Raw genomic sequence first — 23,395 nt, 5'->3', positions numbered from 1 at the left:
CCCCACATACCACGCTGACTCTAATTCAATTTTCATGTGGCCTATGTGCTACCCTGAACAAGGTGAGTCAAAAACCCTCCATTAGAAGGGTTTGACTTACTAAACGGCTGCCTGTCACTGTAGAATGGAAGTGTGGTGGCTGGCCTGACCTCATCATGCGTAGCTTCATCAGAGTGGCAGGCAGCTCCCATGTAGATGGCATTTAAGCTGACAAAGTAGGTTGGGGGGTGGACATGAGATGAAAAGCTGTCTTTCATATATTGCTTTTATAAATATGTGTAGGCAGGGCAGGATTAATTCTTTGAGGGCCCCTAGGCACAGAAGTACACTGGGTCCACTGGCAATGCCTAAACCCCACCCCACCCCACCCATGCCCCGCCCACCCCACCCCCTGCCTTGCCCCCATTTACCTGTTTTCTTATTTGTTTTTATGCTTTTTATTAAATTATATCTATCTATCTATCTATCTATATCCCCTTTACCTCATCTTCTTGTCATTCTCTTCCATCCACTGTCTGCCCCTTCAAGAAACTCTGTCTCCCCCCTGCCATCTTTCCTCCTGCCCCCCCCCCCCATTGGTCTGGCATCCATCATCTTCCCTCTGTTCCCCTCATGGTCTTGCATCTCTTTCCTTCCCTCCTCCCATGCGGTTTTTGGGTTTTTTTATTATTTATTTCTAATTATACATCAAAATTTACAAGAATAAATCTTGCTACAATAAACACAGGAAGGAAAAACAATCCAAAAGTAATACAAATTCCTTCTTACCAATTTACTTTCTTTATCCCCTTCTTAGACCACTATAATGGGGGGATGGTCAAGCAATGATTAATAAGAGAAAATTAAACAGGAATTTAGTTAACAAATAGGCTTAATGTATCTAAGCACCGGCTGTACTTCTATTATCCCTCAGTCCTTGATCATCTTCTTAACATCCAAGAATTCCTTCAGATGATTTGGAGAGAAAAATGTATATTTAACTCCTAAATTGCCCCAGGTACATTAGGTAGATTGTGAGCCCGCCGGGACAGACAGGGAAAAATGCTTGAGTACCTGAATAAATTCATGTAAACCGTTCTGAACTCCCCTGGGAGAACGGTATAGAAAAATTGAATTAAAATAAATAAATAAATAATAATAATAAAAAATACCTAACCAAGCATTTGCAGGAGTATGCTAAAAGAAACGTTGCTCCCAAATTGATAATATCTTGATGCATAGAAATTCTTTCCTACGTTCTTGAGTAGTCTTAGCGACATCAGGATATATATCCATATTTTCTGTTCCCCAAATAGTTTTTATGAATTTTTAAAGAACAATTTCATAATCATATTTACATCTTGCTCAAATACAAATGAGTGTAGCTCTATCAGTGCCAGCTGTTATTGTCTGTTCAAGAAGAGCAGTTACATTAGCAAAATCTATTTCATTATTTTTCCTCCTTTTCTCTCTTTCAATCTCATTTTCTTCTACTCTTCCAGATATCTTCTTATTTGGTAAATAATAAATTTGTTTATTGGAGGAATGCAATTTGAAGAAACCTTTAAATTTTCAATCAAATATTTTTTCAATAAGTCAAGAGGCTGCACACCCAAAATTTGTGGAAAATTTAAAATACGGAGGTTCAAACTCCCATGCGGTTTTTAGCATCTCTCTCTTCTCATTTCCTCCACTCAGATCTGATATCTCTGTCTCCTTCCCCATTCTTTGGCATCTCTCTCTCCTCTCTCTTCCCTTTCTTTTTCTTCTCTGGCCTTCCTTCTCTATTTTCTGCCTCTCTCTAAATTAAATTCTTTCTTACTATTCAGTCCTCAGTTTCCCTCTTTTCACTGTGTCTACTCACAGCTTGCTACCCCTCCACTATCTCTTTAACTCTATCTTCTTTCCTCCATCCAGCATGTAGGAAAGCAGCACAGTGTTGATGGAAAGTCGCCGTTCAAAAAAAAATGCTGAGTCATCTGTTACTTGTTTCTTCAGCAGGCCCCCCTGAAAGTTCGGGCCCTAGGCACGTGCCTTTTGGGCCTATTCATTAATCTGGTCCTGTGTGTAGGTATTTGTCTGGACAATAGTCTCAATAAAGAGCATAGCTGGGTTAATATGTCCGGACATCATTTTACCCTGGTAACAAGGGTTGATGTGAATGTTACAATCAGTGGCCCTTACTGCGCAAAAACATTATGCTTGGTCAGGGTGAGCTACAAACATTTGAATAGCCTTACTGGATCAGCCCAATGCTAGCCCCTTCTCACGGTGTGCAAGGCAGCTCCCTAGTACCAGAGCAAAACCCAATGAGTAGCAACATGACATGCTACCCATCCAGAGGTAGCTGAGGCTTCTCCCCACTCCCAGATTTTACTTAGTGCCATACCAGACCCCCCTCCCCCAAACATCCACCCAGGCTTGACCCATTATACCCTCATGCCCCCCCCATCCACCACTGCTATAAAGCAGGAGGGCATCTGAGCATGCACAAATGCAACCTCATGATGTCACACACACACACATGACAGTTTGCATTGCAAAACAAAAGAAAAATCCAACACAATCTGCAGTAAAATAAAAGCAACACAAGGAAAAACGAAGAGGCTATGTTTATTATATCAATTTATGACTGCGGTTAATGTTACCACCTTTACACAAACCTAGGGACCCAACACGGTCCGTGTTTCGGTTAATATGCCTTCATCAGGGTCCTAACAAATGAAAATAGGAATAACTAAAGATATACAAAACCAATAAATGGATACATAAATAGTAGAACACTTATGAGGTGATGTGAATGAAGACAAATTTTAAAAGGGGCAAATCAAGAACAAAAAACCCGCCATGATGTGGGATGCAAGGTGATAAGTGCAATAAGATAAGATATGGTGCGTGTGTTAGTGATGTGAGAAGACCATAATATTGGAAGGAAATATATCAATAATAATAAAACGCTAGAGCGCGCATGCGCTCTTGAAAAATCGTGAGTCCTGGTGCCGTGAGGTGTGCTTCTGTGGCAGTATTCTAATTGACACCTCACGGCGCTTGCAGGGGCTGGAGGCGCGCGCGGTGGCTGAAGGCGCGCGACTGTGGAGTTTTGTCAGCGCGGTCATCTTCAGGAGCATTTGGCGGTTTGTGGACCGGCAGGAGAGTGGCGGTGGTGGTTTCAAGTGGCAGCGCCGGCATTTTCTCTCCTGTTAGTGGAGAGTGTCAGTTCCGGGGTGTGCAGCCGCTGTTACAAAGTAAAAAAAAAAAAAAATACGGCTCAGGGAAGTGGAGGGGGAGAGGGAAAGGGGGCTACTTTGGAGGGAGGGGTGTGCTGGGAAGCTGACAGAGAGAAGGGGGCCAGAAGAGACAGAGAAATACAGGCAGGGGGCCAGGCAGAGAGACAGACATAAAGAAAAAAGGGGGCCAGGCAGAGAGACAGAGAGAAAGAAAAACAGGGAGCCAGGCAGAAAGACAGAGAGACAGACAAACAAAAAATGGGGGCCAGGGAGAGAGACAGCCAGAAAGATAAATAGGGGGCCAGACAGAAAGACAGACAGAAAGAAAGACAGTCATCCATACAATGGCCAAGGAAAGAGAGAGACAGAAAGAAAGGCAGGGGTCAGGCAGAAAGACAGAGAGACAGAAAAACAGGGAGCCAGGCAGAGAGACAGACAAACAAAAACTGGGGGCCAGAGAGACAGGGGGCCAGGCAGAGAGACAGACAGAAAGACAGCCATCCACACAGCGGCCAAGGAAAGAGAGAGAGAAATAAAGAAAGAATGACAGCCAGACAGTGGGCCAGAAAGACAGACAGCCAGCAGCCAAGGACAGAGAGAGAAAGAAAAAAACCAGACAGATAAACAGCGGCCAAGGAGACAGAGAGAAAGAAAGAATGACAGACAGACAGAGGGCCAGAAAGACAGACAGAAAGGGAGAAAGACAGACAGAAGGAAAGACAAACAGACAAGGGGTCAGAGACACAGATAGAAAGAATGACAGACAGACAGGATGCCAGAAAGACAGACAGACAGAAAAACAGACAGCCAGCAGCCAAGGAGAGAGAGAGAAAAAAAATACAGAGACAGACAGCGGCCAAGGAGAGAGAGAGAAAGAAAAAAAGACATACAGACGGCCAGCGGCAAAGGAGAAAGAGAGAAAGAATGATATACAAACAGGGGGACAGAGAGACAGACAGAAAGGGAGAGAGATAGACAGAAATAAAGACAGACAGCCAGAAGCCAAGAAAAGAAAGAGAGAAACAAACAAACAAAAAAAAAAGACAGACAGTGGGCAAGGGAGAGAGAAAGAAAGACATACATCCTATATAATGTTCCCTGCCGCCGTGTTTTCTGATCCGTGGCCGGATTCTATTTTAGAACGCGGTGGCAGGGAACACTCTGGCCATTCCACTCCTCCCATCCTCGCTCACCAACCGCTGGAGGAAGCACAGGCCAGCTCTCTCCCTGCCCGCCGCCCTGTCACTCCTCACACGCGCATGACGCCGAGCCAACAGGTCACTGCCCAGCAGAAGCCCCAACACAGCGCTGACCACAAGGGAATTGCGCACAGGAGCCCCACCCCGATACAACCCTCCAAGACAAGCAGCACGGACATGGAGCCACGAAGGCAGCCCGAGAACACGTGCTGACTCTGCCGAAAAGGCCCGGCGCACAGCTCCACCCGTGCAACCACCGCACGCCAACTGAAGAAAACGCCACGGACGCCCGCCCGCAAGTCAGGCTCTCAGGACGACGCCTGCAGCTCCGAGCAGCCAGCGCTCCCGACATGAAGCCCGCCAGGAAGCGGTGCTGTTGGACCGGGGGAGCAAGGAAGAGGGACAGGGGGAGCAGGGAAGAGGTGCTACTGGGCCGGGGGAGCAGGGAAGAAATGCTACTGGACCGTGGGAGCAGGGAAGAGGGACAGGAGGAGCAGGAAAGAGGTGCTACTGGGCCGGGGAGCAAGGAAGAGGGATAGGGGGAGCAGGGAAGAGATGCTACTGGGCCGGGGAACAAGGAAGAGGGACAGGGGGAGTAGGGAAGAGGTGCTACTGGGACTGGAGCAGGGAGGAGGGACAGGGGGAGGAGGGAAGAAGTGCTACTGGACTGTGGGAGCAGGGAAGAGGGACAGGGGGAGCAGGGAAGAGGTGCTGCTGGACAGGGAAGTGGAGTGGGGAGGGAAATGCTGCTGGTGAGAAAAGGGGGCTCGGGCCTAAAGGGAACAGATGGGAGAAGGGGGCTGGGGGGGGGGTAAAAATGGGTTTGGAGCTGGAGCTGAAAATAGGGGACATGTGAGGGTAGGAGGCTTTACTAGCACCCGTTAATGTTAACGGGCTTAAACACTAGTATATATATATAAAGTGAAGTGTGAGTAGCAGTTATGAAATAATAGTGCAAGATTGTGGTGCATATATGTATAGTGTAATAACAACGTGATGAGAGATGTGAAAAGAATGAGTATCAACAAAAAGATGCATGAAAAACATGCTAAGTGCGGATTGTAAGCTTAAAACAACAGGTGAAGATGAAAGGAATATGAATCAGAATCATAGGCCTTAGGGACCTACCTAGGTTGGCAAGGTATCTGATTAAACCGCAAACAGAAAAAGAACTAAAAATAAATAAAAAGTAAATGTTCATAAACATATGTGCACCAATATAAAAGATAAAAACACAAGGAAAAATTATGTTCTTACCTACAGATGAATCCAGAGACCAGTGGGATAGCACACATCTACCAGAAGGTGGAGATAGAGAAACTGATTAACAGGTGGTCCAATTGGCTGGCATGCCTCTTGTATCTTCAGTATTGCTCCTTGCCCAAGCATCTGGAACCAGCAATAGTCACAGCATGTACAAAAACTTCTTTCCCATAACAAATTTCAAAGATAATAATACAGAACACAACCACCAATCATAAGAAAACATCCGAAATCGTGACACATAAACCAAGAGAAACATCCAGAAAGGGTGGGGCTCTGGATTCATCTGCTGCATCTAAAGGAAAGAAAATTAACAGGTAAGAACATAATTTTTTCTTCCTTAGCACCAGCAGCAGATGAATCCAGAGACCAGTGGGATGTAGCAAAGCAATCCTCAATCTGGGTGGGAAGCAAAATGCCGCTTCCACAACAACCGAAGTACTAAAAACGGCCTCCAAACACGACACCACCTCTAACCAGAAAAGTATAGACAAGGCATAGTCGGAAGACCTAGTAGCCATATGACAAACCACCTCCAAGGAAAAAACCTCGGAACTGAGACCATGAAGTAGCCATCGCTAAGGCAGAATGGTGATGAAGTTCTTCCACCAACCACTGCCCTGGCATGAAGTGGATAGAATGTCCTCCATAACCCCTCAAGCGCTGGAGGCTTTGGACACTGTCATAACTATGTCAAGTCCCTGAAATAATATAAAGAGGTGATGGAAACGACGAAAGGCTCTAGAAACCTACAGATAGTGTAAAAGCAGTCTACGCACTTTTAAGAAACGCAGTGAAGAAAAGCTTGTCTCCCCAGTCCTCCTCTCAGAAAGCAGGAAGGAAAAGTACTAGCGGCAAGAGAAAAGGATGACACCACCTCAGAAAGAAACTGTGGTACTGTCTAAACTGACACCATAGGCGTTTTTGTAAAGGGGAGAATCAATATCCGACTTGTGCCTGGAAAACTTGTGCCTTAAGTGCCAGGTGGTCGCGTCCACAACCGCCTTCAGCTCTCACCTCCTCCAGCACCGGGACACAACCGCCATCTTACATCAAGCAGTCACCGCCAGGAGAAGAGCAAAATTTTGCAAGAGTTCACGAGATTATATACACATGCACAAGTTGCAATGCCTCAAATGGTTACCTTACGTTCTGTAACGTTGCCTGCCTCACTGCTGTAACTTCAAACAAGCGCTTTCCTGCGTTTTTATGCGATTGTCCTCTTCACTCCACCTCACAATTGCATACAGATGCAGGAAAGTGCTTGTGTGAGGTTATAGCAGTGAGGTGGACAATGTTCCAGAACAATGGTAACATACTGAGGGCCTCAAAATAGTATCAGGCAGGCTGCATGTGGCCCCCATGTCGCAAGTTTGAGACCCTTGGTGTAGAGGTATACAGTGGTTTACTTACCTGAGGGCTCTGATCACCCTGCCCCATTGCTTCTGGTTTAAAGCCGTCTTCAGTAGATTAGCCAGCCTGCTGCGGAAGACACTTCTTCCCTTCTTTGATAGATGCATAACATCACTGCTTAGTAGCCCTTGGAAAATCATCCCATTATCCAGGTAGCCAAAACTCTCTCTGACACCATCCACATAGCCTCGCATTCATCTCCGGGACGTGAGCTTCTCTGCCCTGGACTTTACCCTTGACAGGGAGGATGGACGAAAATACCACCTGCATACCTGACTGCTTCATTATCTCTCCCAAAGACACAGCCACTTTTGATACATTTATAGGGGTACCTGGTAGTATCATTAGTGCCAACATGGATGAGCAGCATCGGATAATAGTCTTGAAGAGGCTTGATGAGTCTTGGCAAACTCTCCGTAACATCTTGGATTTCGACACCAGGCAGACAGCGTCCCTCCCGGAACATCATGTCTGGTTTGCATAAGGATGTTCTATACCCCTCAGAAGGGAATTGCCAACCATCACTACCTTATGTCTCCTAGTGGTCACGGATCCAGCAATTTTGGGGATTTCAAGCTTTGGTCCTTACTCTCCCTGGGATGCTCTCATCTACTCTTCTTCCAGGGCAGCATACCGGTTCTTCAGTTCCAGGGCAGGTGGAGTCACAGTACCAATCTTGCAGGATTCCATAATTTGAGTCTAGCTGTCTTCACTCAGCAGAGCCAGGGCTGGCGTTAGAGGAGGGCAAACATGGAAACTGCACTGGGCCCCACAGCTCCAGGGGGTCCCAAAGTCTGGGCATCTCTTCCCCTCATCAGGCCATCTCCCTCCCTTCCCATCACCTTCACAGATGCTTTTCAGAATCAAAGTTTTCTCTCTGAGGGGCCTGAATGTATCTCTGTCTTGTTCATGATCTCCATTATGTCTGTCCTTCATTCCCCTCTTCAATTTCCTGCATCTTTCTTTTAGGATCCCTTGATGTCCAGCATGTCTTTTCTTCCTATGCACTTGTTGATCTCATAAATATCTGCCCTGCCTTCCTCCCATTATCCACAGCATCTCTCTTCTCCCCCTGCCTCTCCATGTTGTACAGTATGTCAGCTCTCCATATTGTATAGTATGTCTGCCTTTCTCCCTTACTAGTTTATAAATTCAAAATTCAACTTATGCCCTCTCTTTCTCTTAACCATTCCTTCCAGCCCCTTGTAACAAATTCCCCTCTTCCCACACCCCCACATCTCTCTTCTCCCTCCCCTCTTCCCACACCCCCACATCTCTTCTTCCTCTGCCTCTCCATGTTGTACAGTATGTCTGCCTTTCTCCCTTACTAGTTTATAAATTCAAAATCCAACTTATTCTTTCTCTCTCTCTTAACCATTCCCTCCACCCCATATAACAGTCTCACACATTAGTCCATCCAGAAGGTGTTGATCTTCTCCTGCTGCAGGTTTAGAAATATTAATGGAAGGAGGAGGAGATACATCCTGCTGCACTGTTTAAAAGACAGTAACATTAACTTGCCTAGGGGAGAATGTGGCACTGTGGTTAAAGCTACAGTCTCAGCACGCTGAGGTTGTGGGTACAAACCCAGTCTGCTCCTTGTGACCCTGGACTAGTCTCTTAAACCTCCCCCATTGCCCCAGGCACATTAGATTGATGGTGAGCCCCACCAGGACATGCAGGAAAAAATGCTTGAGTACCTGAATAAATTCATGTAAACCATTCAGAGCTCCCCTGGGTGAAAAGTATAAAAAAATTGAATAAATAAATCTGAATAATTAGTTTCAATAAGATTGACCAGGTTACTGAAATTCTAAATCCAAAGTATTGCTGTTCTTTTTTTCCCTCTGTGTGATAAGTTATACCCTAGTTTTTCTGCCCCTCTGGCTGTCATTCTGCCCCTCTGGCTGTCATCTCTGCCCGTCCGCCCACACAGGGAGAGAAGAACATGTCATAAGGGGCGGGACCGGCAGAGAAGGAGAAAACAGCAGGGGACTCCAGTAAATGCATAGCAGCAGCTGTGGCAATCAAAAAAAAGAGGAGGTCTGCTGTTAAGGTGGACCAGGATCCTGGAAAATCCTGCAAATCCTGCTATTTTACCAGGATCTCAATACAAGTCAATGAGGATCCTGCAAATCCTGGTTTTACCTAGACCCTATTTAGAAGATCCGGAATATCCAGGTTTTACTCTGTTTCCGGCGCAGGCGCACAGATGTTTACACGTCACATAGCACGCTCTACTTCTCTGATTGCCGCTAACAAATCCTACCGTAAACAATATGGGGGTTATTCTTTTCCCCACATTTTATTGAGCTTTCGGCAGTTCAGACGTGCATAGTTTCCACCCCGAAATTTTAGAGCACAAACTGCCCACTTTTTTATTTGGAATATGGTTATGTGGAGAATAAATGAATGATGATCTGAAAAAGCAAGGCATGTAAATATTGAATAACGCGAGCGCTGGCGGCCGGCAGGGATACTGAGGACCGGGCTCAGGCATCGGTGGGAAGGAAAAGGAGAGGCAGCTCTGGGGCGTGTGGGGCTCCTTCACAAGAACCAGGGGGAGAGGAGCAGCAGCGGGCGTTGGCGCGAAAACTCAGTCCCCGGATCCGGGAGCCAAAGGTAGAACAAGAGCGGCCCGGGATCAGTCGCAGGCGGACAGCAGAAAGAAGGAAAGCGGCGGGCAACGCTGGCAAGTCCCAGTCGTCCGATCGAGAAAGAGCAGAACCGAGTAACCGGAGCGTTGAAAAAAAGAACAAACACTTTCAGGGTCCACGGGGAAGCACTAAAACGAAGCAAAACTTCACCCCGGCTGATGTCTTGAGGTTAAGGGACACGGGAAAGCTTTTAGAATGAATACTGGCGCCGGGAGTCACATCATACAGGGCGGAGGCTTTTAAGGGTTAGAATCGCAGGAGACTTATGCTCGGCTTTACTGACATCGGAAGTGATAAAAAAACAAAATTAAAAATATATCCACTGTCCACGTCAGGAAACTGACATTTTAAAATCGATAACGGATCCGGGCATATTTAGAAGATCCGGAATATCCAGGTTTTACCCTGTTCCCGGCGCAGGCGCACAGATGTTTACACGTCACATAGCACGCTCCACTTCTCTAACTGCCGCTAACAAATCCCACCGTAAATAATATGGGGTTATTCTTTTCCCCACGTTTTATTGAGCCTTCGGCAGTTCAGAATGAAACAGACGTGCATAGATTCGACCCCGAAATTTTAGAGCACAAACTGCCCACTTTCCTATTTGGAATATGGCTATGTGGAGGTAAGAGCAAATGAATGATGATCTGAAAAAGCAAGGCATGTAAATATTAAATAACGCGAGCGGTGGCAGCCGGCAGGGATACGGAGGACCGGGCTCAGTCATCGGTGGAAAGGCAGCTCTGGGGCGTGTGGGACTCCTTCACAAGAACCAGGGAGAGAGGAGCAGCAGTGGGCGTTGGCGGTAAAACTCAGTCACCGGAGCCTGGAGCCAAAGGTAGAACAAGAGCTGCGGCGGCCACTACAACAGTTACAACAAATAACGTCACACTAGGAAATTGAGAAACTGGATGTAACAGGAGCATACAGGATGGCTAAAAATCGGTTTATTATAAAAATCATAAAACTGATCAGAGTTAAAACAAAAATCAAATACATAAACCCATACTACATATCACAAGCAATTAGAGATTTAAACAATAACAAACAGTCCAGATGGGTTACAGATGTAGATGAAAAGAAATAATTCCAGCTGAGAACTCTTTAAGATTCAGCGTATATCAAAATTGAATAAACATAAAGCACAGTTACTTACCGTAACAGTTGTTATCCAGGGACAGCAGGCAGATATTCTCGCACATGGGTGATGTCACTGACGGAGCCCCGCAGCGGACAGCCTCGAAAGCAGACTTGCTTGAAGATCTTTATAAGAGCTTCTGAGTGCTGCATCGCGCATGCGGGAGTGCCTTCCCGCCCGAACTAGGGTGCACATCTCCTGTGAGGATCCTCAGTTCAGATACCTAGCTAAGAAGCCAACCAAGGGAAGTGGGTGGGTTGTGAGGATATCTGCCTGCTGCCCCTGGATAACAACTGTTATGGTAAGTAACTGTGCTTTATCCCAGGACAAGCAGGCAGCATATTCTCACACATGGGTGACCTCCAAGCTAATCAGAAAGGTATGGATGGAGAGTTGGCAAATTAAGAAAAAAGATTTTGCAAAACAGATTGGCCAAAATGGCCATCCCTCCTGGATAAGGTATCCAGACAGTACTGAGAAGTGAATGTATGAACTGAGGACCAAGTGGCAGCCTTGCAGATTTCCTCAATAGGAGTTGATCTGAGGAAAGCTACAGATGCCGCCATTGCTCTAACTTTATGGCCCGTGACTCGACCCTGCAGAGGGAGACCAGCCTGAGCATAGCAGAAAGAGATGCAAGCAGCCATCCAATTGGAGATGGTTCGCTTTGAGATAGGATGTCCCAACCTATTTGAATCGAAAGAGATGAAAAGTTGAGGAGATGTTCTGTGAGGTTGAGTGCATTGCAAGTAGAAAGCCAAAGCACGCTTGCAGTCTAAAGTATGAAGCGCCACTTCTCCAGGGTGAGAATAAGGTTTTGGAAAAAATACTGGCAGAGCAATAGATTGATTGATATGAAATTCTGAAATCACTTTAGGCAAGAATTTTGGATGAGTACGGAAGACCACCTTGTCATGGTGGAAAACTGTGAAAGGTAGGTCCGCAACCAAAGCTTGTAACTCACTGACTCTTCGAGCAGACGTGAGAGGAATGAGGAAAACCGCTTTTCAAGTGAGATACTTGAGATGAGCTTTATCAAGTGGTTCAAATGGAGGTTTTATTAGTTGAGCTAAAACAACATTGAGATCCCAAACCACCGGAGGCGGTTTAAGTGGTGGATGAACATTAATTAGTCCTTTCATAAATTGGGAAACCACAGGATGTGCAGAGAGGTTTCCCATCAAGAGGCTGATGAAAAGCAGCAATAGCGCTAAGATGGACTCAAATGGATGTAGATTGAAGTCCAGATTGCGATAAGTGAAGTAAATAGTCCAAAACAGAAGCCAAGGATGTAGACATTGGCTCTAGCTGACGATGGAACACCAAGCAGAAATTCTAGTCCATTTCTGGCCGTAACACTGTCGAGTGGATGGCTTCCTGGAAGCGACCAATATATCTTGAACAGACTGAGAGAAATGCGAGGAGTCAGTCAGGCCGAAAGGTACCAAGCTGTTAAGTGTAGAGACTGCAGATTGGGATGAAGTAAAGATCCTAGACTCTGAGTAAGCAGAGAGGGAAAAACTGGTAGAAGTAGAGGTTCTCTGGTGCTGAGTTGAAGTAGAAGGGAGTACCACGGTTGTCTGGGCCACCGAGGAGCTATCAGAATCATGGTGGTATGTTCCGTCTTGAGTTTGACAAGAGTCCTGATAATCAGCGGAAATGGAGGGAAGGCATAGAGAAACTGACCCATCCAATCCAGGAGGAAAGCATCTGCCTCCAGACATTGTAGAGAGTATATTCGAGAGTAAAATTGAGGCAGCTTGTTGTTGAGGGGGGACGCAAAAAGGTCTATCTGCAGGGTCCCCCAGCGAGCAAATACCTGACGCAGCGTGGGGGAATTGAGTGTCCATTCGTGAGGTTGCAGAAGGCAACTCAAGTCCGCCAGACAGTTGTGTTGACCCTGAATATAGACAGCTCTGAGAAAGATGTTCTGATGAATTGCCCAATGCCACAGATTCAGAGCCTCTTGACACAGTGAGTGAGAACCCGTAGTCCCCTGCTTGTTGACATAATACATGGCCACCTGGTTGTCTGTCCGGATCAGTACCACCTTGTCGCGAAGAAGGTGTTGAAAAGCTTTGAGAGCATTGAAGATCGCTCTGAGTTCCAACAGATTTATTTGACAAAGTCGGTCCACTGAAGTCCACAGATCCTGCGTACGGAGGCTGTCTAAATGGGCCCCCCATGCGTAGGTTGTCTGTTGTGAGAATGTGGAACAGCAAACCTCTGGAAAGATTGGAAGAGAGCATCCACCAGTGGAGAGACTGCTTTAACAAAGGAGTTACTGTAATTTGTTGGGAAGGCGGGTCTGTAGCTTGTTGCCACTGAGATGCCAGGGTCCACTGAGGAATGCGAAGGTGAAGTCTGGCAAAAGGAGTCACATGGACCGTAGAAGCCATGTGGCCGAGCAGAACCATCATTTGTCTTGCAGAAATTGATGGAAGACGAGATACTTGAAGACAAAGGCGAATGAGGGCATCTCGACGTGGCAGAGGTAGAAACGCTCTGAGTTGTACGGTGTCCAGGGTGGCCCCAATGAACTGGAGAGATTGAGATGGGGTCAACTGAGACTTTGGAAAGTTGATTTCGAACCCCAGACTTTGAAGGAACATAATAGGCTGTTGGGTCGCTGCAATAACCCCTTGAGGGGAGGGGGCTTTGATAAGCCAATCGTCCAGGTACGGAAAAACTTGAAGACCCTGAGAACGAAGAGCTGCAGCCACCACCACCAGACATTTCGTAAATACTCTGGGGGAGGAGGCGAGTCCGAAAGGAAGAACTCTGTACTGAAGATGAAGATTCCCCACCTTGAATCGAAGGTATTTGCAAGAGGCTGGACAAATGGGGATATGCATGTAAGCCTCCTTAAGATCCAGCGAGCACATCCAATCTCCCTGAGCCATCAGGGAGTACAAGGTCGGCAATGAGAGCATCCAAAACTTCTCTTTGACCAGAAATTTGTTGAGGGCTCGGAGGTCCAGAATTGGTCACAAGTCCCTCGTTTTATTTGGAACCAGAAAGTAACGGGAATAAAAACCCAGGTTCCGCTGAGACAGAGGAATCTCCTCGACAGCTCGAAGGCGAAGGAGAGCCTGAGCTTCCTGAAGAAGAAGGGGAAGTTGCGACGAATTGGAAGGACACTCTCTTGGAGGGTGATCTGGAGGAACCTAAAGCAAGCGAAGAGAGTATCCCTCTCACAGAATGGTCAGAACCCAGAGATCTGATGTGACGGTTTCCCACTGGGAATAAAAATGGGAAAGACGACCTCCAATGAGCAGAAGAGAATTCTGATACAGGGAGGTTGGAATGCTCAGACTGGGAATGTCAAAAAGACTGAAGTGGTTTAGTGGCTGCAGGAGTTTGAGTCTTCTGCTGATGCTGTTGTTGCTGAGAACGTCGAGGTGGAGGTCTGGAGAAAGCTGGCGTCGTTTTCTGAGGATAACGACGGTGTGGCTGTTTGTATACCCGAGTCTTGTGCTTGGGTTGAATTAAAGAAGCAAAAGAGCGTTCGTGTTCTGAGAGGTGCTTGGTGGCAGCTTCAATGGAGTCATCAAAAAGTTCATTCCCTTGACAAGGCAAGTTGGCTAGACGATCCTGCAGATTGGGATCCATGTCAACATGCCAAGCAAGGCGACGCATGGCAACTGCAAAGGCAGAGACTCTGGAGGAAAGTTCAAAAGCATCATATGAGCTCTGTAACATAGAAAGTCTCAATTGAGATAGAGTTTTGAGGAAAGGTCCGGATAAAAGGAAGGCAACAATTTCAGAAAATGATTGAAATAGGTGGTAAAAATGAAATTATAATTAAGAATTCTGTTAGCCATCATGGAATTCTGGTACAATCGGCGTCCAAATTTATCCATGGTCTGACCTTCCCTGCCTGGAGGAACTGCAGCATAAAGTTTAGAAGGATGAGCTTTCTTCAAGGACGACTCCACCACCAAAGACTGATGTGATAATTGGGATTTTTCAAATCCCTTTCAAGGTAAAGTGCGGTAGCAGGATTCCAATTTGGAAGGAATGGCCATAATGGAATAAGGAGTTTCTATGTTCCTCATGAAGGTTTGTTTGAGAACTGGAGTCATAGGCAGCCTCAAGGTCTCTTTAGGTTGATGAGGCAGCTCCATATCAGCCAGGTATTCCGTGGTATACTTGGTCAGAATGAAGATCCAATTGAAGAGCTTTCCCCATATCGAAGACAAACTGCGAAAGAAACATAGAAACATAGAGTGTGACGGCAGAAAAGGGCCGGTGGCCCAACAAGTCTGCCCACTCAAGAACCCTCCCTCCTCGAGAATCCATTTTTTAAGCATTCCTCTGGAGCGACCCCACCAGACGGTCCCATCGTCCCTTGAAGTCGAGCGTGGTACTGGCCTCAACTATCTGATGTGGAAGACCATTCCATCGATCAATTACCCTTTCGGTGAAGAAGTATTTCCTGGTGTCCCCATGAAATCTTCCCCCCCTGAGCTTTAGCGGGTGCCCTCTTATCACCGTGGGACCCATAAGATAAAAGATTTCTTCCTCCACCTCAATGCGGCCCATGACGTATTTGAATGTTTCTATCATGTCCCCCCTTTCTCTGCGCTCTTCTAGAGAATATAAGCGCAGCCTGTTCAGACGTTCTTCATATGGGAGATCCTTGAGTCCTGAAACCATCCTAGTGGCCATTCGCTGAATCAACTCCATTCTCTTCACATCCTTTTGATAATGTGGCCTCCAAAACTGAACACAGTACTCCAGGTGAGGTCTCGCCATGGTTCTGTATAACGGCAGTATAACTTCAGGCTTTCGGCTGATAAAGCTTCTAATGCATCCTAGCATTTGTCTAGCCTTTGCTGACGCTTTCTCCACCTGATTGACAACTTTCATATCATCCCAGATGATAATTCCCAAGTCCCGTTCTGCTGCAGTTCTTGTTAGGTTTTCACCATTCAGGGTGTACGTTCTGCATGGATTACCTTTACCAAGATGCATTCCCTTACATTTTTTGGCATTAAAATTCAGTTGCCAAGTACTGGACCATTGTTCTAGTAAAATTAGGTCCCCCACAACGTTGCATAGTTTAGCGTCATCTGCGAATAAAGTAATTTTGCCTCGAAGTCCCGGAGGCATATCCCTTACAAAGATATTGAATAGTACTGGGCCTAAGACCGAGCCCTGCGGTACTCCACTGGTCACTTCTGACATGTTTGAGGGAGTACCGTTCACCATCACCCTTTGAAGTCTGCCGCTAAGCCAGCCTTCTACCTATGCTGTTAGTGTTTCTCCAAGGCCCATCGCGTTCATCTTGTTCAATAACCTCCGGTGTGGGACACTATCAAAAGCCTTACTGAAGTCTAAATACACGATGTCCAGGGACTCTCCCTTATCCAGTTTTTTTGTCACCCAGTCAAAGAAGTTTATCAGATTGGATTGACAAGACCTTCCCTTAGTAAATCCATGTTGGTGAGGATCCCTTAGTCTTTCGTCATCCAGAAACATGTCCAATCTGTTTTTGATCAACGTTTCCATAAGTTTACATACTATTGATGTGAGACTCACTGGTCTGTAATTTTTGGCCTCTGACCTGCATCCCTTTTTATGGAGTGGAATAACGTTGGCAGTTTTCCAGTCCAAGGGAACTTTTCCCTTGCTTAGGGAAAGATTAAAAAGCTCGGCTAATGGTTCTGCTAGGACATCTCTCAATTCCTGAAGTACTCTGGGGTGTAGATTATCTGGGCCCATAGCTTTGTTCACTTTTAGCTTGGATAGCTCGTGGTAGACATTGTCCGTGGTAAATGCAAAGTCCCGGAATGGGTCCTCCGAGCACCCCTTTGACTGTAGCTGAGGTCCGGATCCTGGCGCTTCGTGGGTGAAGACTGAGCAGAAGTAGTTATTGAGTAGTGCTGCTTTGTCTACGTCCGAGTCCACTAAGTTACCATCAGGTTTTTTTAGGCGCACAATACCGCTTGAGTTCTTCTTCCTGTCACTAATGTACTTAAAAAAGGATTTATCCCCTTTTTTTTACCTGTCTTGCTATATTTTCCTCCATCTGGAGTTTGGCCTCCCTGACTGCTGACTTAACATTTCTAGATTTTGCCAGATAGGTTTCTTTAGCTTCCGGCCTTTGCGATTGTTTGTAGGTTATGAATGCTTTCTTCTTTTGCTTTACTAGTTCTGAAATCTCCGCAGAGAACCACTGTGGTCTATTTTTTCTGCGCCTTTTGCTTGCGGTTTTTATGTAAATGTTTGTTGCTTCTTGTAGGGTGGATTTCAGAGCCAACCATAGTACCTCCACACTGTCCGTCGTGCTCTGGTTTTGCAGCGCTTTGTAGACATAGTCCCCCATGCACTGAAAGTCAATTCCTTTAAAATTTAGGACCTTAGTCAAGGTATTTGACCTAGTGGTTCCTTTCTTTAGGTGGAACCACACCGTGTTGTGGTCACTGGAGGCCAAAGCTTCTCCCACTGATACCTCTGTGACACTGTCCCCGTTGGTGAGCAGCAGGTCCAGGATTGCCTGATCCCTGGTGGATTCAAACACCATCTGTTTGAGGTGTGCTCCTCGTATGGAGGTTAGTAGCCTTTTGCTGCTGCTGATTGTGGCGGAAAGTTTGTTCCAGTCCACATCAGGCATATTGAAGTCTCCCAACAGCACCGTTAGGGAGGGTTAATAGAGTGGGCAGACTTGATGGGCTATGGCCCTTTTCTGCCATCATTTTCTATGTTCCTATGTTTCTATGTCTCACCTCGCAGTGTGATGGTCTCAATGTCCTCAATTAGTTCTTGGTCCGCATCGTCCTTTTGTCTTGGTGGTCAATACACAACACCAAGATATAGGCATTTGTTGTTGCCCCTGGCAAGGTTCACCCAGAGGGATTCTCCTGTATACTTGATGTCTGTGATTTTAGTAACTTTGATGTCCTCTTTAATGTATAGAGCTACTCCGCCTCCTGATTTGCCTTGTCTGTTGTGACTTAGTAAGTTATAACCTGGTATAACCATATCCCATCTGTGGGACTCCGAGAACCACGTTTCTGATAATGCCACCACATCAAGGTCAGCGTTTCTTATTTCTGTTTCCAGTTCCAGAATTTTATTGTCCAAATGGACTTCGAGGTTGAGGCATCCTCTGGAGAGGGAGAGCGAGATCGAGGAACCACTGAGTAGGACGGAGAAGCCTCTCTAGAATATTGAGACAAGGGCTCCGAGTCCTAGCGCATGGTGATTGAAGAAGCTGCACTATCTGCATGAGGTGGAATCAGCGACTGCCTGCGCTTCAAGCTCCGCGACGGCGAGGTCCTTGGGGTTCAAGGCATAGAGTGTGTCGAGGCAGGAAGGAAAGAGTCTCGCAAAGCAGGCCTCGACGGAGGGGTCCAAGATCTTGATAGACTCGGAGGAGAAGTAGTCGAGGCACCTCGAAGACAAGACCTCTGTTTCGATTTGGAGGAAGTCTCGGGATCCATCGAAGTTGAAAACTTCTGTACCAGAGACGTGTCCTTACGAAGCTTGGAAGCAAGGTGCTTCGACTGCTTCGACCGAGGCAGCGGAGACATTGATGGAAGCTCAGGTGAAGTGTCAGTAGAAGAGAGTTGATGAGGCTTCCGAGACCTGCCTCGAAGTACCTCGACAGGAGGCTCATTATCCCAGGACAAGCAGGCAGCATATTCCCACATATGGGTGACGTCACCGACGGAGCCCTGCAGCGGACAGCCTCGAAAGCAAACTTGCTTGAAGATCTCAAGCTTTCGAGTGCTGCACCGCGCATGCGCGCATGCCTTCCCGCCCGAACTAGGGGGCGCATCTCCTGTGAGGATCCTCAGTTCATTGTTTTCCGCGGAGCTGAGAAGACTTGTGCTTCTGGCTTGCAGTAATTTGCCTTCTCTCACTGCGGCTGTTATTTTTATCGGTCGCTGTGCTTAGGGTTTATTCCCTTGTTTATTTTATTGTTTTTGAAAAGTAAAAGTAAAAAAAAAAAACTCACTTTGGTTTCTTTTTTGTTTTTGAGTCCGCGGGCTTGGGCCTAGGCCCTTTTCCCTTTTTTTCGATGGACTTTATTTTTTCTATGTCCCGGTCTGTGACCGGGTTTAAACGTTGCTACTCGTGCGGCAGGACGATTTCTATCACCGACCCTCATAGTCGGTGTATGGTCTGTTGTGGGTCGCACTCATCGTCCGAAGATTGTGATCGCTGCCTGACCCTTCAGCCTCTTGCTTTTCGCCGCCGCTGCAACAGATTCATTGCTCTCTTCAAAATGGAGCCTGAAAAAACCTCGGCCTCGATGGTCTCGACTCCTTCGGGTCCCAAGACCTTGACATCGGGAGCGACCTCGGGCGGTAAGGCCTTGCCCTCGACCCCTGCTTCGACCTCAGCCTCGAAGACCTCAGGGTCCTCGGCCTCGAAGGTCTCCGTGATCCCGTCCTCGAAGCCTGCTTCTGGGGGTAAGTCTCCTGCTTCCTTTTCAGGTACCATGCTCAAGAAGCCTCCAGAGCTGCCCGGGGCTCCGGGTATGCCTCTCTCCTCGAAGCCTTCGGCGAAACGTGCCTCCAAGTCTCGGGAATACTCTAAATCGAGGTCGCCCTCCTTGGAGCGCATGGGAGCACCTTTACCGCCAAATCCTTTGGTCTCGGTGCCAATGTTTGAAGATATGCTCAAATCTATTTTGACTACGCAAATTTCTTCTATTGTAGCTCAGTTAGTCCCGTCCTCGACTTTGCCTCGGGTGGACCAACCTGAGCAGCAGCCTGAAACCCTGATCCAGCATCCACGGGGATGGTCTCGCAAGAGAATTTCTTCTTCAGACTCCTCGCCGGATATCACTTCAAGATCCTCTTTGCCTCGTCCGAAGCATCACTCGAGGCCGTCGAAACACCTTGCTTCGAAGACCTCGAGGCATCGGGACACTTCCTCGAAGACGAAGATTGCTGCTTTATCTTCGAGGCATTCGAGGTCGAGGACTCCTCCCTCGAGGTCTTTGCGTCGGGATCTCTCTCCTCCGGTTTCGAGGCATTCTAACCCCCGAACTCCGAGGACATCCCCCTCGAGGGGTCTGAAGAGGAAGCATTCCTTCATTCCACCACTAACTAGGAGTGGGGCTTCTTCAGTGACAGTGAGAGTGGAGTCGGAACCGGTGTCTCAGTATTCACGTGAGGCTTCACCCTCTTATTCCGTGGCTCCTCGTTTCAGGTCTGCCTCCCCTGAGGAACCTTCTTCTTCCAAGTCTTCCTCTTTTGCCAAGTTTGTCTATGATATGGGTCAAGCTCTTCATTTAGACTTGTATTCAGATTCCAAATATACCCCAGAATACTTGGCTGACATGGAGCTAGCACATCCTCCCAAAGAGACCTTGCGTTTGCTGATGACACCAGTGCTTAAACAGACCTTCATCTGCAATATGGAGATACCTTATTCGGTCACTGCTATTCCATCAAAGCTGGAATCCCGTTGTGGCACTGTCCCCTGTAAAGGATTTGAGAAGTCACAACTCTCTCACCAATCTTTAGTAGTGGAGTCCTCCCTCAAGAAAGCTCATCCATCTAAAATTTCTGCAACATTCCCTCCTGGTCGTGAAGGTCGCACTATGGACAAGTTTGGGCGTCGCTTGTACCAAAATTCTATGATGGCGAACAGAATTTTGAATTACAATTGTTTTTACATCATACTTCAACCATTTTTTGAAGCTGTTGTCATCTTTTTTTCCTGACTTGCCTAAACACCGTCTGTCTGAATTTAAACAGATCCTTCAGACTCTTTCTCAGTTGAGGCTTTTTATGTTGCAGGCATCTTATGATGCTTTTGAGCTTTCTTCCCGGGTGTCAGCTTTTGCCGTTGCCATGCGCCACCTTGCCTGGCTCCGCATAGTCGATATGGACCCAAATTTGCAGGACCGTCTTGCCAACTTACCCTGTCAGGGGAATGAGTTGTTCGACGACTCAATTGAAGCTGCCACCAAGAGGCTCTCTGAGCATGAGCGCTCTTTTGCTTCCTTGATCAGGTCTAAACCCAAGCCGTCTACTGCCCGGGCATATAAACCTCCACCTCGTCGATATCCCATGAAAACAACTCCTGCATTTTCTAGACCACCTCCTCGACGTCCTCAGCAGCAGCAACGTCCTCAGAAATCTCAGGCGCCTGCTGTCACCAAACTGACTCCGTCTTTTTGACGTTCCGGTAGAGAGCATTCCATCTTCCCTGCAAAATTCTCTTCTGCCCATTGGAGGTCGAATTTCCCTTTTTTCATCACGTTGGAAAAGTATTACATCGGACCTCTGGGTGCTGACAACGATCCGCGAGGGATACTCTCTGCACCTGTTTCAGGTACCACCAGATCACCCGCCAAGAGAGTGTCATTCCAGGTCCTCGCAACTCCCCCTTCTTCCTCAAGAAGCTCGGGCGCTCCTTCGCCTTCGAGTGGTGGAGGAGATTCCTCCTTCCCAACACAATCTAGGATTCTACTCCAGGTATTTCCTGGTGCCCAAGAAGACGGGGGATTTGCGACCTGAAAAGGATTAGGTCCCAATTCCTGCCCATACTTTCTCTGTCTCTGTCATTTGGAAGTCAGGTACCTGGGGACATATCTTAAAGACCAGAAATCATCTTCCAAAACATGTCCAAATTTTATTATGAGTTTCACATCTTTTATATTATTCTACATGAATCAGTTTTGTCAGCATGTGTCAGCATGTGATGTAAACACAAACCATATATGGACACAGGTCACATGAAACTTTAAACACATCAGCATTTTTTCTATCTGGAGATTGAAGTCCACAGAGGGTCAGAAAAAGCCTTAACCAGCAGAGCCCCTAATCTAAATCTGTCTGTAAATACGGCTTAACAAAACAATTGAATTCACTTCACAACATCTCTGTTTAAACATACATGTCAAAGAAGGAAAGACAAACAGGGCCTGGTTTTCTTACAACTTTAAACAACAAATGCCTAAGGAAAATTATCAAGGTTCATGATACGTGTCCCTTCAATCCCCTCTTACGTCATGAAAATGACGTCATAAATACACAGCATGAGCTGGAAGGGAGTGATACTCTAGATATGTCTCTCAAGGAGGGGTTTTTTAGGAGCTGTAATACGAATAACACAGTACATGAGCAGTCAAGACAAGAGTGCAAATAATAAGAGATTATAACAATAAAAAGGTCTTTTACCCAACCCTGCATTCAACTAAAGTGCTGATCCTAAGAATTAGATAAATCAGAGTTACATTTGAGCTCATCAAAGAGGTCTGCTAATTTCTGAATGTCCATAGGAAGACCTATATTGTCAAAAAGAAAAGTACAACAGCATAAAATACTGAGGAGAATTTAACAGAATTCTCAGCTAGAATCATATCTAGGGCCATATGATTTTGAGAACCATCTGAGAAGTGGAGCCTAATTGATCAGTAATACCTTGCAAGGCGTCCCTAGAATAGTTCACAAAGCGTTGCTGATTATAATAATTTTAACTAATCCGATCAACATTCTTATTAATAGTAATAAAGGGAATAAGGAATTCAAACCCAGCCTTAACATGAGCTCGGGCCTTAAATTCATCTGGGACCCCTCTTGGGACCCCTATAGCATCTATGTATACATGTGATCAGATTTATATCAAGACAAATAAAAGGAAAAACCATGTGAATAGGAAGGATGCCTTTCAGAAAGAATATGCAGAAGCATAGTAACCTTAACTAAAGTGCACTGGCCTATCCACTGGCTGGGTAGCTTAACAGGGAGCCAAAAGTCTCCATAAAGCCAGTAAATATCAAATCTGATGCAGCAACAATAGGGCATACCTATGAGCCAAGACAGAACAATAACCTGGGGGTAAATTACCTACAAAACTACCCTGTGTCAGATTAGAAACATGACGTGTAATTGCCCTTATAGATGGTAACGGCAATATCAAGCTTTTGCTGTCCTGGCAACAAAGGGTATTTAGAACACTGCAGTGCACAAAGAGGATAGGTAAAATTAGAGGAGATATTTGTAAATAACCCCAAAAAGCATGGTTGGATACCAGGAGGGAGGTCCAGAGGTACGGTTCCTAGATGGGGTCTAGCTTGAGCACATATGTAACAATTACTCTTATTATGTTGATCAGCAGTGAATTTTATCCATTCTAACCAAAGGTTACGTTCTGAAAACCCTACCTCAACAGCCACAATATCTTCAAAAGTGGGATTGGCAATAGCCATCATGTCAGTAAGTTTATTGAATGTAGAGGCCAGTGGGTTAGTATTTTTTGGGGCCCCCACAAAATGGCGGGAGAAGATGAGTGGAGGTAGATAGATCCCGTCAGAAAACTGATGGGTCGGATAGCTAGACCCACCCTTAAACCACATGTCCATAATGTACATACCTTCATCAGTAGATCTAGGGTTGTCAATAGTAAGAGAAAGCTTAATAATTTGTGCAGGAACACTTTTCCTATAACAGTGTCCAACCTTATGAAGGGTCATACAAGTAAGCAGTGATTTACCATTTTGGTCCACTGTTTTTCAGAGTATTTTCTAGTTTATAAACCCAGTCAGTA

General features: G+C 46.3%; 1 protein-coding gene across 10 annotated transcripts in view; it reads left to right on the top strand.

Annotated features, from left to right (window-relative positions):
• Positions 1 to 9,356: 9,356 nt before the first annotated feature.
• LOC117350768 (sodium/hydrogen exchanger 10-like) overlaps positions 9,357 to 23,395 on the top strand; it is a 753,575-nt gene continuing 739,536 nt past the window's right edge. For 9 of the 10 annotated variants that reach the window (XM_033925346.1, XM_033925349.1, XM_033925353.1 and 6 more), the window contains exon 1: positions 9,357 to 10,366. In XM_033925346.1, the coding sequence (XP_033781237.1) occupies positions 10,234 to 10,366 (133 nt within the window). In that variant the 5' untranslated portion in view covers positions 9,357 to 10,233. Of the gene's footprint in view, positions 10,580 to 23,395 lie in introns of all 10 variants that reach the window. The other variant, XM_033925355.1, reaches the window with a different exon arrangement.

This window comes from Geotrypetes seraphini, chromosome 16 (genome assembly GCF_902459505.1).
Source record: "Geotrypetes seraphini chromosome 16, aGeoSer1.1, whole genome shotgun sequence".
NCBI classification, from domain to species: Eukaryota; Metazoa; Chordata; class Amphibia; order Gymnophiona; family Dermophiidae; genus Geotrypetes; species Geotrypetes seraphini.
The sequence above is the reverse complement of the archived record's forward strand: the minus strand, read 5'-3'. Positions and strand labels throughout refer to the sequence as shown.